Genomic DNA, 19,280 nt, shown 5'->3' on the forward strand with positions numbered 1-19,280 from the left:
AGGAAATAACGAAACAGTGGTTTAACCTGGAGACACATATCAGAGAAAGAAGCGTGACAGGGCAACCAAGAGCGGTCAGTGCTTAACAGTCAGAAAAGAGGGACAGTACATAAAAGTGATGGAATTTCTGGCTCCATACACAGAAAGTAGTAGAAGGTCATTGTTGTAAAGTATTTTCAGTAGCTCACTGTCCTGTTCTCCCCTGCTGATTTTCATTCGCCCGCCACTGCTTTAACCTGTGTGTCCCTGGTATATGCTGCGTAGTGACCAGGTGTGTGACTACACACGGTCAGGGTAGGCACTGCTGCTTTAGCTACTCCCCTGATCCTTCCTTGAGGTTGCACGCTCGCACCGCTAACCTTGGGTTATGCGGTTCTGATGCGTCCCTCATCAGCTGCCATTCCTTCTCCCTCGCAACGGTTCTGGTTGTCTTCAAATTGAAAGGGAACGTTAGGTTACTTACCGTAACCCTGGTTCCCTGAAAGAGAAGATGACCACCAACCAGCAAGGTCACATCGGTCACCCTCACGGGTTCGATGCAAAAAGAGAACATGGCTTCTGTGAGTTGACTGCTTAATCCCTCGGTAGGCAGGACTGAGGACGTCACCCAAGGAAGGGGCCTACTGGCAGCTCTGATGGAGCTCAGTGAATACCTACCAATAGGCAGGAATATCCCATAAGTATGTTTTGGTGGTGGTCTTCTCTTTCAGGGAACCAGGGTTATGGTAAGTAACCTAAAGTTACAGCTGTTTAGTAAATGAGGCCTTTAGTATCCTATTCAGAGAAAATTATAAACAGGTGTATAATTCACCTGGCCCACAGTGAGTAAAGCAAGATTGCACAGCATGTGAGGTGGAAATGAAAATATGTCTCATCACAAGCAATGCTAACATGGGGGACTCCAACAGGTGCAGAACCAACAGGAATAAAAGGACTGCTTTATCATTTTAAACCCTTAGATACTTTTCAAAGTGAAGAAAATGAATCAGAAATGAAAAGTTCAACAGCGTATCTCCCTTTTACTCAAATGTTGTCTGTACCAGAAAAATGATTAAACACAGGCTGTGAGATATTAACCTTCCTTATTATGTAAATACAACCATACATTTATCTTTAAGTAAATACAAAGTTGGTAGTGATGCCAACAAACCTGGAAATGATGATGGTTAATGGTTGTGCGTCTCCATTCTAAATAAAAAAAAACAAAAAACTGCTGCAATGTTCTGTATTTACACTAGATGGTGCTCTGAAGTCTAATGTTGAAGAGATGGAAATTGCAGACTCTAATCCCTAAGGCAGGGTTTCCCTATCCTGGTCCTGGGGTACCCCTGTGTCTGCTGGTTTTCATACCAACCGAGTTTACTTATATAGAACCCTTAATTTACATATTCATTAGCTTAATTAGACCTTTTTAATTGTTTTCAGCTTTTAAACAGTTTGAGATTTCAAGTTAAGTATACAATTTTATAAGTAACCTGAAATCGGCAACTTTTTAGGAGCTGAGAACAATTAAAAAGGTCTAATTAAGCATATTATTAGTTACATTATTAGTTTGATTGAGTAACTGAGAACTCAGTTGGAATGAAAACCAGCACACACAGGGGTCCCCCAGGACCAGTATTGGGAAACCCAAAGGAATAATAATAATAATAATAATAATAATAATAATAATAATAATAATAATAATAATAATCATCTTTATTTTATAAAGCGCCTAAATGCATGCATCTCAAAGTGCTGTACAAACACAAAAAAACACAGAGAACTATATATACATACAGCATATTAAGAGTATACGTAATTGTGACCAAGCTGTTGTTGAGTGGTGTGTGGGTGGTGACGTCACGGACCAGAAACAGAAACCAAAACAATTAATGGCGGTGGTGAAACTGCAGCGCTACGGCACTCAGTGATTTATTAAATAATAAAACAAAAGATGTAAACAAAACACCAAACAAAAGAGCACAAGGGCCAAACAAACAAACAAACAATAACGTTAACAAGTATAGTTATCTATAGCAATTGTTTTTCTCACTTACTTTGCAAAGCACGTCTCGCCTCTGACACTCTCCTCCTTCAGCGTGAACAGCTGCAGGCTTTTATATTCTGGCCGAGGGGTTAACTAGCTGTTAATTATATTATTGCCCCTCGGCCACAGTCTGCACGAGTTTAGTGAGGATGCGTGACTGTCAGCTAGTTAAATAATCGGTAGCTGATCAGTCACACATCCTCACAAAGTTTTTAAATATAAATATAAAACAATAACAAATAACAATCGGCTTTAGCCGTAATATAAACATAAATCATAATATAAAATAAATAATAAACAAATGGGCAGGACACTCCGCCACACATGCCCCCCCTTATGCGCAGCACGCATGGCCTCAAAAGACCACCTCCCCCTTAGTCCCAAAAGTCCTGGTTTACACCCCAGGTCCAGGAACAGGGGCAGCAACGGGCCAAAGGTGGCGGCCACGGTGGGAGGTCCTCCTTCCACCCCAACAGCTGTAGCGGCCAGGCTGACCGCACACAGGCCGGCTCCTCCGGCCAAAGCAATCTTGCGGCTGCCCGGCGGCCTGTGGGGGTGGTCTCCTGACCTCCCCCCCCCACTCTCTGTAGCCGGCAGCTCCCTCTTCTGGGGCTCTGGCCACCAAATTTCTTGCAGCGAAACTGCTGCGGGGGAAGGTGGTCTCCTGACCTCTCCCCCCATCTTCATAACCAGCAGCTCCCTCTTCTGGGGCTCCGGCCACCAAATTCCCTGCAGCAAAACTGTCTTTTGTTGTGAATATAATGTTGTGTCTCTGTACCTAACATCCACTAATAGTGTACAATGGCCAATGGCATTTGACACTGTAAACAGATGACAAAGAAATCAGTTGCAAATGTGTTTCCTTTTGTATAAATGTTTTAATTATAAATACATGCATCAATAACTCTTAAAATCCAGCTATAGTGATCCCAGTACATGCATCAATGACATTGGTGGAGGGCAACCCTTTCATCTTTATGAGGTGGTGCACCACACAACACAGTTGTGGTGTGTTATATGCACAGCCACAACAGTCCTTGCTTTGTGACATCCATTGAAAGGCTTCTGCTTCTTAATTTGGAGACATCACTGAATGCTACATCTGCCCGTATAGCCTCTGTCAGCTAGTGCAATATCATGTCATCTGCAATGTTTTTCAGGTCATTATAGTCAGAAGGCAAGTTTCTTGAATTATAAGAGGTGAATGTAGTTTAATTATAAACCTCATGGATTGTCTCAGCCCATCTGGTTCTGATTAGAGCATTAATAATATCCCATAGGAAGATGCCCTCTAAAGAACTCGCTTTATAATAGCACTAAGACCCTACGCCATTAACTGAAGATATTGGACCTTGGTTTTTGTAAAGTGGTGTAAATTATCTATAAGGTAATAGCCAGATAATAGTGCCTAATAAACATCAGCAACTTATTATTTTGTGTTCACTTCCCATCATTCACAGTGCAGTATATCTTGTTACTACAGAACTACTGTACCAGCCTCTTTTTCCTGTATATAAACTACTGCAGTTTCACACAGTTTTTTTAGGGTATAAAAAAATAAAGCTTTGGTCTACATATTTGTCAAAGGTTGTTCAGCTGGTGTTATTGTAAAAGTTTACCATCTTAATGTTGCAGGTTAAGCTTTCTCTAAACCTTCCAATACCATATTTATTTATTTATTTATTTTTACTGTGTTTTCCATTAGTTATCAGTAATGCACCATGTTTCTCAGCGCTTTTCCATTCTTCCACTATGATACTATGCTTTACTACACTTTATTATGTTTTACCACGGTGTAATGACAAGAAATCAAAGTCAGTTTAACAGGCAACTTTCAAACAAAACGTGGTCACTACGGCAACTTCTTATAAGTAGGGGTCTACTTAAATCACGGTAAATTTACGTATTTTTCACTGGTATGTTGCGGAATAAAATTAGGATTTCGCTGACATTTCGCGGACCTGTTTAAACATTAAATAAACCTAAGTAGACAGTATTTCAGAACACTATAAAGCCTAAAAATAGTGGTACTTGCTTCCTTACTAAAGTGCTGTCATTTGTTAAAGGCAAGCATGCAGCATCCCCCTGCAGTTGACTTGCCTGTACATCGAGACTACACGTTCTGCATCCACTGAATTGGTTGGAAGTTAAGGCAAAGCTTTGCTAAGTTATACAGATGTGGAAATCGATTAGAAACGGCCCAAAAACTCGGTTACACAAGGGCATCTGGCGTACTTTAATAAAGGCAATGTATGCAGCACGTCTGTTGCAATGCACACAGGACGGCAAGGAATAAAAAAGGGCTATCTACAGAAGGAAGATACGTACTTTGTGTCACTTGCGTTGTGCAGTAGTTCATTTAAAAGAGGTTTCTTTTTTTTTCCTGTCTGTATTTGTTTGTATGCATTGGCCCCTTAAGAGGTGAATTTCACGGTGACCCCTCAATTTCACGATTTAGGTAGACCCCTACTTATAAGTATTCTGTTATCCACAGAGACAGTTTGCCCTGTCATACTTCACTCATTTTAAACTCATCTGTAGGTTGAGTTGATCGAACACTGTCTATACATTGAAAGGCATCTATTTTAACCACAACGACATGTGGCTAGTTGACATGATGTATAATACTGTTGACATATAATGTACTTCTCATTTTCTCTGGAGAGGCGGAATGTGAAAACATCATCGATTACTTCCAGATTTAAGCATGTTTAATCCAACTGTTTTTAATCTTTATATGACAGAACCTATAATCCTACAAAAAGAACAATGTTACTATAATCCTATCACTTAAGATTTAGCTTTAGAAACAAACACAGCAATCGTTTTTTTTTTAATCAGCCTGATTTGAAAAGGGTTTACCTTGTCTTTTTCTTCTTTGGTTTGGGCACTTTCTTCTCCTTTGTGCACAGCCTGTCCATTTCTACACCCCATCTCCTGCTCTCTCTCATCTCCTGTGCAAAGCCAACAAGCTTGTTTTTGAAATCATGTCCAGGCCCCAAGCGGACCCAGGTAGTGGCAGGCCATGATGTTCAATCAATGCATGGGTCAGTGCATTTATTTCTGAAAAAGGAAGATTATATATATATATATATAAATATTTATTTATTCATTTATCTATTTTACAAGGCAGTGTGTTAATTAGTTATACAAACTGCTAATATCGGTTTGACAATAAGTGGATTTGAATAATTTAATTAGAATATCAAGTTCCGAAACATGTACTTAGAGATCAATAACTTCCACATGAAACCTTGTTAGAGTGTGAAATGTGATGGAATAGAAACTTCCATGAAACCACATAGCCTTGCCTGATGAAGTTTGTGGAAACATGGTTCAGATTTGGTACCCATTTCCATGGCCCCTTTATCATTTTTTATAGCCCCCCAGTGTTTTCTGTGCTGGGCAGAGTGTCTATTTCATTTCCCCACAGCCTCAGTAAATAAGGATGGCGTGAAGCATGAGAGGTTCTAACTGGACAGGGTCTCTCTGCCCAAGCAAAAAAAGCAGAGGGGATTTTAATCAGTATGTACCAGCATGCATGATATGGCTTTCCCCATTTCTAGCCTTCTTTAGACTTAGATTACAATTGGTTGTAATCTGTTGATTTTATACAGTTTCAATAATATCCTACCATGCACTTGCTTAGAAATATTAAGCTTGTAGATGAGTGTAGTGCACAGTAATGAGGACCCTCCTTACATGTGTGCTCTTTTCCTTATTATATTAAAACCAACCCTACAATGCTGGTTTGCTCTAGATAGATGAAACGCACAGGGTTTATTCCCCTTATAAAAAAGTGTAGCAAAGCATAGAGATAGTGTGTCAAAGCAATGGCAGTCATGGTTAAGCACAGAGAAAATAAAACATTAAGTTGATAATTAGCTTCAAATTGTGTGCTTTTTAATTTTTCCGTTGTGTTTGCAAAATTCCCATGTTGTTCCTATTGCAAATACCTTTATTCTGTGTTAAGGTTCTTTGACAAGTAGTGTAGAAGCTGCTAGTGATTTACCATAGACATATTTAATATAGGCTAGATCAGCCTATTGTCTTTATATTAGTAAGTGCCAGCACCATCTAGTGCACAGCAGTGTATTACCAACAAAACACAGGATTAGCAGATTACTAGCAATGTTTCTTAATTCCGTACTAGAACGAAAGAGCAGTATTTGAGGAATGCACACTTTGAGCATGTAAATAAATCAAATGTAACTGTGGAAATATACTATAGAAATCTGCATTGGTAGTTATAAAGATGAGATTAACTATGCATATTAAAGCAATGGTTCTCAAGGTCTCACTTAATGCTAATCTGGATAATTGAAGGCAAAGCTGTACTTAATTAATTTGATGCATACTTAATTAGTATGCATCAAATTACCTTACAGGGTAAACCTTATCCTTGTCAAAACTACACCATACATTTTACAATCCTAGAGAGGCTGGCTTCTAAATAGTAAATGGGACCAGTCACCCTGTGACAACCCCATTGATACAAAAGTATTTACTGAATATCAGACCATAGTGTATTCCGATTAGAAACTTTTAAATGATCAAAATAGTCAAATTTGAATATCTGTCCACCAGGGGGGCACTAAAAGCTAGTTAAAATACTGTTATTGAAGTGTAAATAACAACACCTAATAGGTTTATTTTTCCATTATATTGTGATTTCTAGGGGCAATGGGGCTGGAAGCTTTCATAATTTTCCATAAAGCTTATCTGATGTAAATACATTTAAGAGGCAGCCTAATTGAGATACATATTTTCTTCAAGCAGAATAGCAAGAAAATTGATTTAATTTGTCTTTGTCCTTGTCTAACATTCTGCTAATATCTTTTTATTTTACCATTCTAAAGTAGAGCAATCAACATTACCCTAACAATGGATCGTTCTCTAGCTTCTGCATTCAAATGAATAAAACCACAGCGCCTGAACCCTGGATAGTTGTTGAAGGGAGATATTTTTTTTTAAATATAAAATTCAGCCCTGCTGTCTCTGACCTATATTTTATATACACTCTTACCCACTTTATTAGGACCAGTATCTAACATCATGTTGGCCCACCATGTCCCTTGATCACAGTCTTGACATCACACAAGGGGCTGGAAGTTGTCTTGAGGGATGTTGATCTGTTCAGTCATTAATATTTCAGACTTAACAAGCCTCTCTAGTCTTTTCTCTCTGTCTGTCACTAACCTTTTGTGGCCACAGCTGTCTCTCTTGGCAACCACTGTCCCTTTGTTTTGCTCTTGCTGATAGCCCTGCCACCATGACTGTGCTCCTTACTGTGGCACCTGCTCGATGTGCACCCACTGCCATACCACTTTCAAATGCTGTTAGATCTTTGCCTTTCACCATTTCTGGTTGACTGTTTGCAATTATGTTGCTCCCACAGCTTTAAAGTGCTGCAGGGATCACTATATCAGCCTAAAATGGAGTTAAAGAGTTAGATCCATCACTCAATTTTCCCTTTCCGGTCAAAAAGACCGGAAATAGCCGAGAAAACCTTTCAATGGCCGATAGGAGACCGATAGGAGCCGAGAGAAGCCGAAAAAAAAGGGGGCAGATCTGAGCAATACACATTATTATTATTATTATTATTATTATTATTATTATTATTATTATTACTATTTATTTATTTAGCAGACGCCTTTATCCAAGGTGACTTACAGAGACTAGGGTGTGTGAACTATGCATCAGCTGCATTGTCACTGACAACTATGTCTCAACCGAAAAACGGAGCACAAGGAGATTAAGTGACTTGCTCAGGGTCACACAATGAGTCAGTGGCTGAGGTGGGATTGCACATTCCACAATGAAAGCTTTTAGTGCTGTTCTCATCAACTTAGTCCTGGGTCGATATTTTTTTTTGCTTTTGTAACACTTTATAACAGAGTAGATTCTACAATTATACTCATAACTGTCACTTTAGAAAATATATACATGGGTGAGTGGTTAACATACAGGTTAAAATATACTTCACCAAATTTGCGAAGAATGTTTCAATGGTGTTTGTGTGAAGACAATAATCTAAAAATCTAATTTATGCTGTCTTTTATTAAAGAATGATGAAAATGTTGTAACTCTCGTGTAATGACATTTAAGCAAGGCCCTTTCTTTTTTTATATAACATTTCCTGGGAATGTTTCCTACATCTCATCTGAAGGACAAAGCACAAGAAGGTTAAACGACTTACTCTGGGTCACACACAGTGAGCAGGGGTGGGGCAGGGCTGGAGATGCAGTACTGAGTGTCCTGTTGATATGCAGTGCCTTTTAAACCTGTTTTACTGTGAAAAAAATACTTTTAAACAGCGCGTCTAAAATAATCTGTGTGTGTGAAAATAAATTGGACCTGACACGCCTGAGATGCACTGAATAAATGGACCGCAAAGTGTTAAAGCTTGTTTCTTGGGTTAAATACAGTTGTAAATGCATGAGAATGTTCAAGCCTAATATCAATCCATAATTTAATGCTTTAATAATTTCTATTAACAACTTAAGAAAATTAGAACAACTGAAGAACAAAAAGAGGCCTCTTGGCCTATCAATGCAGTTCCAAGTTACTGATTGATCTAAAAACTTTGTATAACGAAGTGTCTCCTACCTTCTGTCCTAAATACATGAAATTCCCTCAAGCAGTCTTCATAGCAGTAAACATAATTAAGTATATTGCTGTTGAGTTAAACAGCGAGACATAAGAAATACAGTTGTATCTTTAAAGAGAAAGCAATGGCAGATGTGGAGGCCAAAGCTGTTATTGGCTACCGGCCTAAAGACAACAGGCTCCAGACGCCTGGCTGTTGTTTTTGTCGGTGTCAGGTAATACGGTGTGCTCTCAGTAGCAGGTTTGTACATTATTTAGTCTCTATCACTCTATCAATTTAATGTGCAACATTTGTTCAGAAATCTAAGCTTTCCTTGCAGTAACAAGACCCAGGAGCTTTGCCTTTGAGTATGAAAAGACATTGCTTGTTGTCCATGCATGCGAAACCAAACACCAGCCCTTCATAAAAATATTCGTGGGGTCAGAGGATAACTCCATTTTAATGTTTGGATTTTTTCACATTTTTTAATATTGTTTGCAGTCATTCTCAGTGAAGTTATTATTATTATTATTATTATTATTATTATTATTATTATTATTATTATTATTATTATTATTTATTTCTTAGCAGACGCCCTTATCCAGGGCGACTTACAATTGTTACAAGATATCACATTATTTTTACATACAATTACCCATTTATACAGTTGGGTTTTTACTGGAGCAATCTAGGTAAAGTACCTTGCTCAAGGGTACAACAGCAGTGTCCCCACCTGGGATTGAACCCACGACCCTCCGGTCAAGAGTCCAGAGTCCTGACCGCTACTCCACACTGCTGCCCTCCAAGTTGCTTCAATACTGAGAAGTATTAATTTCTTTCTTTAGTTAGAGAAGGCCTTTTTGCTTGTCCATTATCTGCTTCCTATGACATTTCTGAAGATAAAGCTGATTAAAAGAATTAATGGTGCAAGACATTTCCAATAGTCAGTGTCAAAAAAACAAAAAACAAACAACTTGACAATGCTAGTGGCCAAATCCGCCTGTAACCTCAAGAAGACATATTCAGGGCTGACCTTCGTCCTCCAGGGACCAGTAGCTTGTCAGTATCTGCTGTTGATCTCCTGGGTGTAAAGAGATGTGGTATCAGATGGGGGCACTCACTGACCTTCTGTTCTTCTGTGCTGTTATGGGGGGGGGGAGGGGGGTTAGGTAGAAAACAAGTTAAATAATTGTGCACTCTCAATATATAAATAAATGTTAGCATCTACTTAAATGTAAAGTTTGAGAATATACTTTAGATACACACTGATTTTAAAAAGTGCAATTTTATTACAGTGTAACAAGTCTTGTATTTACAAAACTTATGGGTAATTTAAAGTATGTTTTGATGGAATCAATAAAGTCTGATATTCATGAAACTGTTCTGGTGTTAGCTAATGGTATGTTTCATGCACCTAATACATGAAAACATTCTTTTAAAAATATTCTTCACGTGAATATGGTTGAAAGTGCCATGTAATGCAATTTATCAGGATTTTACTGTGCTGCTTCCGAAAACAAAAAGCTAGGGAATGCACCCATAGTGTTTGTGATATATAGTGAGACATTATCAGGTTCATACTCTGTGAGCTTGTGATTGTTGCTTTTATCAGTATGGGTGCACCATTAACAGAGCTGTAGTCACATTGTGACCCTTCGGAATTGAAAATATAACCTTCACAATAATGAACAGATGTGAGGATTTTAAAATGATATTTTTTTAGGTTGCATCTCTCAAGAGTTGTGATTTACAGCACGTGGCATCTAAACTAGGAACTCCGTAGATTGGGGTTCCTGGGAGGCAAAAATCTATTCTCTTTTTGATGCTAGGTTCTTAATGAACCCTGTCATTATAAATGAGGGGAAGGATGACTTCAAGATGTTCCCTCACTGCATAAAAGCTACTGTCTAGGCCTGCACAATTTAGTTTCTCAATTTTGTTTTGAATGATTCTTGAACACTCAATCCAGCTAACTGTAACCCAATTACTGTCCTGCATTCAGTTTTACATTTCCACCTATGAACATATATTTCCAAGGACAAGTTACGACAAATGTTTAGGTTCATTTTATTTTCAAATTAGTTTTATTCAGATTTTCCAGTAAAATATTCAGTTAATACCAAAATGTAGAGTAAATAGATATATTATTAATAATAAAATAATACATGGATTGAAAAGTTTTCAAAGTTAAATTAGATCAAACACCAGAGCCCTATGGATAATCAATACCCATTCAATCATATGCTTGACACTATTTCATATTGTTACTGTAATAATGTTTAGCAAATTAAATCAGGTTTTTATTAATCATAACCCTAAACCTAACAATAACCCTATCCCTAACCCTTAGTTAAAAATTAACAATGTTTGTTAACAGTTAATAAACACAAAAATGGCCCTTAAAATAAAGTGTGACTAAGTTTCCTTAGGCGATTTGCAATGCGTCCTTGGCTTTTAAAACCTGTGTCTTATCCACACAAGAACGAAGAACAGGTGAACAGGCGCACAAGGGCACACAGATCCACTAGGTATGTGATCAAGATCATTGACGTGGAATTTGCCTAAACATATGCCTCAAAAGTATAGAAAATGGCTATTATTCCCCACAAACTTTGCTTTTGTGACCAGGACAGTGATATTTTGAAATGTACCAATTTCCAATGAGAAAATGGGCGAATTTATGTCTTTTCGTTCACATAAAGTCAGAAAAAAACAACATATGAATCCAAATTAACATGTATTTATACTAAAGTAATACAAAAATGACTACAAAAGATTTAGAAGTGAGTAGTTTTTCGAGATTTACGATTATACTGTAAATCACTTTCACGAATCAGCCCCCAAATGTAGTCTCCCATCATGTTCTCGTTATACTGTTCATTGACGACCTCATCGACTCAATTTCAAAGCATTAACAGATTGATTTAATTAACACATTTCGTTTGATCAAATCACTTGTTACTAAAGCTCTCACTACTATATCATGAGTTTGATACAATAACACTGTTTTTTTGAAAATTCTTACTGTATATGATTCTTAAAATTCTATATACCATACCAATTGGCTGGTACCCCTTGTGTGATCTGTTACCACTGTAGTTTTAAATGACACCACATTTTGATTCATATGTATATGTAGTTCTGTCATAGTACACACCTACAGTTTCACATATATTTTGATGGGGAGGTTCGGGGTATGCACCACTTGGTATGTAGCAACAGTAGCCTATGGGAAGGAGGATGGTATGGTCCTTGAGGGCATTTCTGTAGTTGTTCAATGTAACCCTCATTTGTTTCCATTGAAACTGTTTCTAGCATTCTCTTTGGAGTCTGCAAAGTAGAGAGCAGAACCATGCTAGATATGGCAGACATTCGCCCAAGGATGGTAATGACAACCACCAAGGTTCACTAGAAGAACTAAGCAAAAGGATTCTGCTGTTTTTTTCACTGTATCCCAAGTAGGAAGCAATTCCTGGTATTCAGCCATTATCGCGGTCCAATTTATAGCCACTGTCTACAGTGCCTCTGGTGACCAACGTTGGTAGTGCATTGCCTTAGTCCTCCATCTCCGAGCATTCCTCACAGAGCAACTCAAAGTGACTGTTCTTAGCAGTTCTAAAACAGCTCTTTTTATTGCCAAGAGGAAGTTGTTCAAGAAGTCCACTTCAGGGATAAAGGGTTTACTATCATATTCCTTGGATTTGGGTACTTATAAGTTGAACATGGTGCATTCTTCTTTTAAAGCAAAATCATAATGCAATTGAGTAAAATGTATTTAATTAATTTTCACTTCTTTGTTCCTGACAGATGTACTTCAAACTGGCATCCCCTAATCAACTTTCCCAAACGCACCATCAGATGCTAGCTCAAGATTTCCTGCTCAGATGGTTTGACCTCAGCATTGCAGTGGAAACTTCCCTCTTTTAGTCATTTACTTTTTTGTGTTTTTTTCCTCATGGCCTACCTACTGGTTTTGGTTTTCTTCCTTGTGGCTTTGACACACGGCACTCCTAAAGAATATTCTCAGCAGGGGGAAGGAGCGCTATTGGACTCCCTGAAACAGCAAGTGGGATTACTCACTAATGAAACTAAGAACTACTCCCCACAGGTCCAACCTCCAGGGACAAACCGAAGAATCCCTCAAAGTATTATCATTGGGGTTCGCAAAGGAGGGACCAGAGCCTTGCTAGAAATGTTGGACATCCATCCCGAGATTGTAGTGGCCACCACTGAGGTTCATTTCTTTGACTGGGATGAGAACTATGCGAAAGGATTAGAGTGGTACAAGAACCTGATGCCTTTTTCTTATGAAAACCAAATCACAGTGGAGAAGACACCAGGCTACTTCACTTCATCCCTGTCCCCAGAAAGGATTCACGAGATGAACAGCTCCATCAAACTTCTGCTGATTCTGAGGGATCCCACAGAAAGAGTAATATCTGACTACACACAGGTCTATTACAACCGATTGGAAAATCAGAAACCTGTCCAGGTAATCGAAGAGATCGTGATTCGGAACGGGGCACTGAACACAAAATACAAGGCGATTCAGAGGAGTCTCTATGATGTCCATATGGAGAACTGGCTGAAATATTTCTCCTTGGACCAAATTCATATAGTAGACGGGGACACCCTGATTAGAGACCCGCTACCAGAATTACAAAAAGTGGAAAAGTTCCTCAATCTGCGCCCCAGGATAATGTCTTCAAACTTCTACTTCAATCAAACCAAGGGGTTTTACTGCATCCGGAGTGAGGGGCGGGAGAGATGTTTGCATGAGTCCAAAGGTCGTCCCCATCCTATGGTGAACAGTACCGTGCTGGAGCAGCTGCAAGCCTACTTCAAAGACCACAACCAGAACTTTTATAGAATGGTCAACCGTTCATTTGACTGGCATTAAAAGATGGATGAATGCTCTGTCCCTCATTCTCACTCACTTGTGGAGAGGACAATTTTTGAAACCAGTCCAAATCATAATTTGCTTATTTAACAATGTTGGCAAGTGAAAAGGACTTTATAACTGACATATTAATAAAGGATTTAGCTACTTTTGATTATCTTAGAAGTTGCCTTTATACAACTTTAGTGTCTTCAGATAAATGAATATATAAATACAGGATAAAAAAAAGAAAAAAAATGAAAGGGAAAAAAATGCTTGATCATTAACTAAGTGTACTACTGTACTATATGTAAAGATGCAGCTATTTGCATATGACTTTGTGAAACTGTATACAACTTTTTTTTTGTCTCTAATAATTGTTCTTAAATAAATTGTATTGCTTTAAATGTACAGCATTGGTCTGCAATCATGTTTTCCAGTTTTGAAAACAGTAAGCTGTATGAGAAACAAATTGTGATCATTTTGGAAGATATCTGAATTAAGGGTGAGCAAATTTGCTTCAGGTAACTGTTTGGTTTCAAATTCAAATGTAAAAAAAAACATGAGGGGAATGAGATGTGAAAGACAATATTGGTCAAGCTTACCAATTTAATTAGTGTCCAGCAATAATATACCAACCACTGCCTAATTAGCAGTTCATTCAGAATAATTTAGACTCTAGGGTAATTATCTCTTCTGTTATACATCTATGATGTACAATAATGTATGTCACTTATGTGGCTTAATTATATTTATATTATGTCATTAAAAGTTAGAGACTGGATATTTTTTTTAATTATTATTGTGACCTGCAGTATTGCTAATGTGACAGAGACAGAATCTACGGCTGCCACATCGCTTCCCTTCCAGGTCGATGACTTGGTGTACCGTAGCTCCGCTTCCTTTTTAGGTGGCCGACTTCCACCTAACCCTGGGAATGAATCACTCTGTTCTCTTTACACAGCGCCCTCACAGGTCGGGAGGGAGATTTATCACCAAGAATCATTCTGTCTCTGTCACACTAAGCACACTGCGTATCATTTTGAAAAAGTGTTTACAAAAAGCCATGTATGAAGAATGCACTTCTGTACACCCAGCTTGCCTGTTGGAAAGGACAAGCTCTGTACTGCTTTGTGAAATGTAATAGATTACCATTAGCTACCTTTAGATGATTTAGGGTAGCTACAGTCATCTTACTGATATCTTATTTAAAGAAAATATACACATTTGTGGCATAAACAAGCTATATCATGAAAAAACATGACATTCAGTATTAAAGTCATGGGCGGTGTGTGGTGGAAGGATAACGCCCAGAGGCTTGTTTGTTATCGACATCTGTCCATGACATAAATACCATATGCCATGGTTTTTCATAACATATCCTCTATATTATGCTTAAATACTGTGCCAGCATATGTAAACATGTCCACAAGTAACATTTACAAAATAAATTCTTCAAAGCAGTTAACGTTCTTGTTTACTATTCAAATGACAACGTTTTAATCAGCCTATCAGTGCGTCTTTACTGCTTTTATGTGACCTGTACTGTGCAGTAGGGGGTGGGACAAAGTTGGTGCTGCATTGTTTTGATTTAGGTTGCTAAAATCTAGTTTTCAGCATTGGAGGTAAAATAGTAGAAATGGACGACAAAGAAAGCAAAGTATATTTCGGCTGATGATCGTTTCAAGATATTTCCAAAATAAACTACATGCAGACTGAGGTGATTGTTTTCCATATCTTAATGTGTATTTGGAGAAAATACGATCGATCGCTATTTAGCTTCAGAATCACACATTAAACAAAAGGCTACTACAGAGGCTGCTGAACAGAACGTAAAACAAACAGCTTTCAGAAACCAAACTGGAAAGTCAGTCCAGACAAGAAGTATTCCTGTCTGCAAGTTAAATCAGTACTAAAACGATCCAGCACAGCCACCTCGCTTCAACCTGCTGCTTACAGTTGGAATTTTTGACCTGAATAGCCACGTCTTCTTTGTTTTGACTCGGTACTAATAAAATAAATTATTGGATGGGACAAATAACATGACAACGAACGTGCTGCATACATTGACTTTATTAAAGTATGCCAGATGCCCGCCCTTGTGTAACCGAGTTTTTGGGGTGTTTCTAATCGATTTCCACATCTGTATAACTTGGCAAAGCTTTGCCTTAACTTCCAACCAATTCAGTGGATGCAGACGTGCAGTCTTAATGTATGGGGGATGCTGCATACTCGCCTTTAACAAATGCCAGCACTGTTTTAGTAAGGAAGCAAGTACCACTATTTTTAGACTTTATAGTGTTCTGAAATACTGTCTACTTAGGTTTATTTAATGTTTAAACATGTCCGCGAAATGTCCACGAAATCCTAATTTTATTCCGCAACATATCCGTGAAAAATACGTAAACTTACCGCGATTTAAGTAGACCCCTAGTTATATGTGTAGTTTTACAAGAAGCACAGGTTATAGAATGCTATCTTCAAATTACAAATAATACCTGTTATTAAGTTAAAGATCCAGTATCACAGTTTTATCTCCATAGAGTTGTACATGCATTATTTTTCAATTATAAACATTCTGACCTTCCCTGAAAATGTTTTTTGTGCTGAGGTTTGCCGTTCTTCCATTTTCCCATTTCGGAGAGACCTGCCTCCTGCTGAGTTATCTGAGCGAATCCTTCATGTATTTTCGATTTAAATCCCAGAAATAAAATTCTAGCAATCAAAGTGCTGCTTAAAAAAAAGTCATTGGGGTATGCAGCTGGTTGGTTACATTTATAAAAGTTTACCACATTATTTGTGCACAGTATTTTCAAAGTTTTAACATACTTTCCCTATGACTATACTATGCATTTACCATAGTTTAACCTGGTTTGCCATTTTCTTTCATACCCCGCCAGTCTTTATAATGCTTACCTGTTCTTTACTGTATGTTTTATTACACTTTGTGATGCTTTTACTATAGTGAACTTTTACAAGGGTAATGACAATAAAGAAAGGTAATTTGGTTATAGAGCTGTCTTTAACCTAATATGGTGCCAGACATGATTTGTTTAAAGAGGCAATATGTCTATGTTTCTTTTTTTTTAAAAATGACACGTGTAAGACATACATAGTGCACCGCAGCTAAGATTTATGGAATCATTTCACTAGCTATAACCCCTTCAATGCATCATCACAGAGGAGAAACAAAAGACAGTAAAAATCTATACCAGGCACCTGTGGGGGGAATTATCTGTGCGGCAGACACAAACCAAGGCTAGTGAATGTTTGCAAATACTGCAGTTTTCTTTCTATTAATAAATGTTTCCTCATTCATACAAATTAATTACTGAACCCATGACATTAAGGTAAGAGATCATGAAATGTGTTAGTTAAGAAAAAATATATAGTAAATTGTGGGTGTGTGTATATACAGTCACCTCCAAAATTATTGGCATTCTTGATAAAGATGAGGAAAAAAGGCTGTATAAAATAAACAACACAGGTAATGAGCTATATTTTATGCTCATGTATATGGGGAAACCATATTCTTTTATTCTAATACAATTGCTCAGAGAAAAAGTTTTTTTATTAACAAGTAATAAAACATGTTCTCAAAAAGATTCTAAAGATTCTTATAAATAAAATCAAACAAAATTAAATCTGCATTAACATTCTACTTCTTTAAGTTCATCTCAGTTTTAATGAACTGTATTGTGGCCTTCCATGGCTTCCTGTTTCACTGGGGTATAAAAATGAGTTAACACGCATATGAAATCCATTTGTCATCCATCACCATGGGGAAAGGCAAAGAACTCACAAATGAAAAGAGACAAATGGTTGTTGAACTTCATAAATCAGGCAATGGGTACAAAAGAATAGCTAAAAAACTAAATATACCACTTACCACTATTAGGGCAATAATTAAGAAGTTCAAAACCACTGGAACAGTGGTAAACTTGCCTGGTAGAGGATGCAAGTGTATCTTGCCCCCACGCACAGTCACCAAGTCTCCAAATTTACAATTAAACACCACCTCCATGCCAATACACTATTTGGAAGGGTTGCCAGAAAAAGCCTTTATTGAGAGCAACAAACATAAGCACCTGGAGTTTGCTAAACGGCATTGGCACTTCGATTGGAACCGGGTGCTATGGTCAGATGAGACGAAAATAGAGCTCTTTGGCCACGCACACCAGCGGTGGGTTTGGCGTCAAAAGAAGGATGCGTGTGCAGAAAAGAACCTCATACCTACTGTAAAATATGGTGGTGGATCTTTGATGTTATGGGGCTGTTTTGCTTCCACTGGTTCTGGGGCCCTTGTTAAGGTCAACGGCATCATGAACATTTTAGCCAAAAACCTGGTTGCCTCTGCCAGGAGGCTGAAACTTGGCCGCAAGTGGATCTTCCAGCAAGACAATGACCCCAAGCACACATCAAAATCCACAAAGAAATGGTTAATTGACCACAAAATCAACATTTTGCAATGGCCTTCTCAGTCTCCGGACTTGAACCCCATTGAAAACCTGTGATTTCAATTGAAGAGGGCAGTCCATAAGCGCAGACCGAAGGATATCAAGGATCTGGAAAGATTCTGTATGGAGGGATGGTCTAAGATCCCTCCCAATGTGTTCTCCAATCTCATTAAACATTATAGAAAAAGACTCAGTACCGTTATCCTTGCAAGGGGAGGGTGCACGAAGTACTGAAAACAAGTGTGCCAATAATTATGACACTTCATTTGTTTGGAAATAAATTTATTATTTGAGAAATGTGTAATTTTGGTTGATTCCATTGAATCATTAAAAAAGTCAAATATATTACAAAAATTACAATATAGCTCAGTACTGGTATTATTTATTTTATAGTCTTTTTTGCTCATCTTTATCAAGGGTGCCAATAATTTTGGAGGTGACTGTGTGTATATATATATATATATATATATATATATATATATATATATATATATATATATATTTTTTTTTTTTTCAGAAAATGAAAACCTTGACCAGAAAACACATTCATGCCAATAGTTTCAAGGTCTTCATTTTGTTTGGTTTGGTTTTGTTTTCATTTTACGCCAGAGAGAAACTTATCTTTCAGGGCTGGGAAGAAAAATGATGAGCTCTTCAATACTAAATGTTTCTAAAATGACCTTCAGAGACTTGCCAACTCTGTGCAGCTTAGAAACCTGGCTTGAGGAGTAACCACTGCTGGCCTAATATCTTCACTGTGCTGTGACATTGGGCCATATTTGAAGTACAAAGTGAAAGGCATATGTTCAAGGAGGGAAAATTGGTTTAAAACCAACAGCAAAGAGCATAGTCCTCTATTAAATTGAAGTTGGGCGTTTGTTGTTACCATTTTATTCCTCTATCGAAAATATCTCTAATGTCTCTAACATCACCCAGGCTTGTTTTTAATGCATCGAAATGTCCCAGCCAGAATTATCATTGGAGTCAATTGGAACAAGCTTCTGATAATATCACTTCGGTTGTTATTACCTACATTTAGTCATACAAGTGATTTCAACTCCTTCACTTTGAGAAATAAAAGCATGATTAGAAGGCATACATGCAAGTATGTTGCTGTACTCTGTTGAATATTATGAATATAAAATAAAGTAGCACATATGTGATGTGTTGTACAATGTACATGCACACTATTGTAATCAATGCAATACGTAGTACTATGTTGAGTTCAACTGCAAAACAGGCACCTTGTTGTTTAAATCATTATTTTAACAGGTTAGTGGTGATGTCAACTCCATCGTCACTATGTTCAGGCCGTTTTGAAGTGAT

General features: G+C 37.7%; 1 protein-coding gene across 3 annotated transcripts in view; it reads left to right on the forward strand.

The window, feature by feature from the left end:
* LOC117415400 (heparan sulfate glucosamine 3-O-sulfotransferase 1-like) overlaps positions 1-13,908 on the forward strand; it is a 38,068-nt gene extending 24,160 nt beyond the window's left edge. For all 3 annotated transcript variants that reach the window (XM_034025685.3, XM_034025684.3, XM_034025686.3), the window contains exon 2: positions 12,426-13,908. In XM_034025685.3, the coding sequence (XP_033881576.3) occupies positions 12,574-13,518 (945 nt within the window). In that variant the 5' untranslated portion in view covers positions 12,426-12,573 and the 3' untranslated portion in view covers positions 13,519-13,908. The remainder of the gene's footprint in view (positions 1-12,425) is intronic.
* Positions 13,909-19,280: the final 5,372 nt, after the last annotated feature.

Source organism: Acipenser ruthenus, chromosome 7 (assembly GCF_902713425.1).
Source record: "Acipenser ruthenus chromosome 7, fAciRut3.2 maternal haplotype, whole genome shotgun sequence".
NCBI classification, from domain to species: domain Eukaryota; kingdom Metazoa; phylum Chordata; class Actinopteri; order Acipenseriformes; family Acipenseridae; genus Acipenser; species Acipenser ruthenus.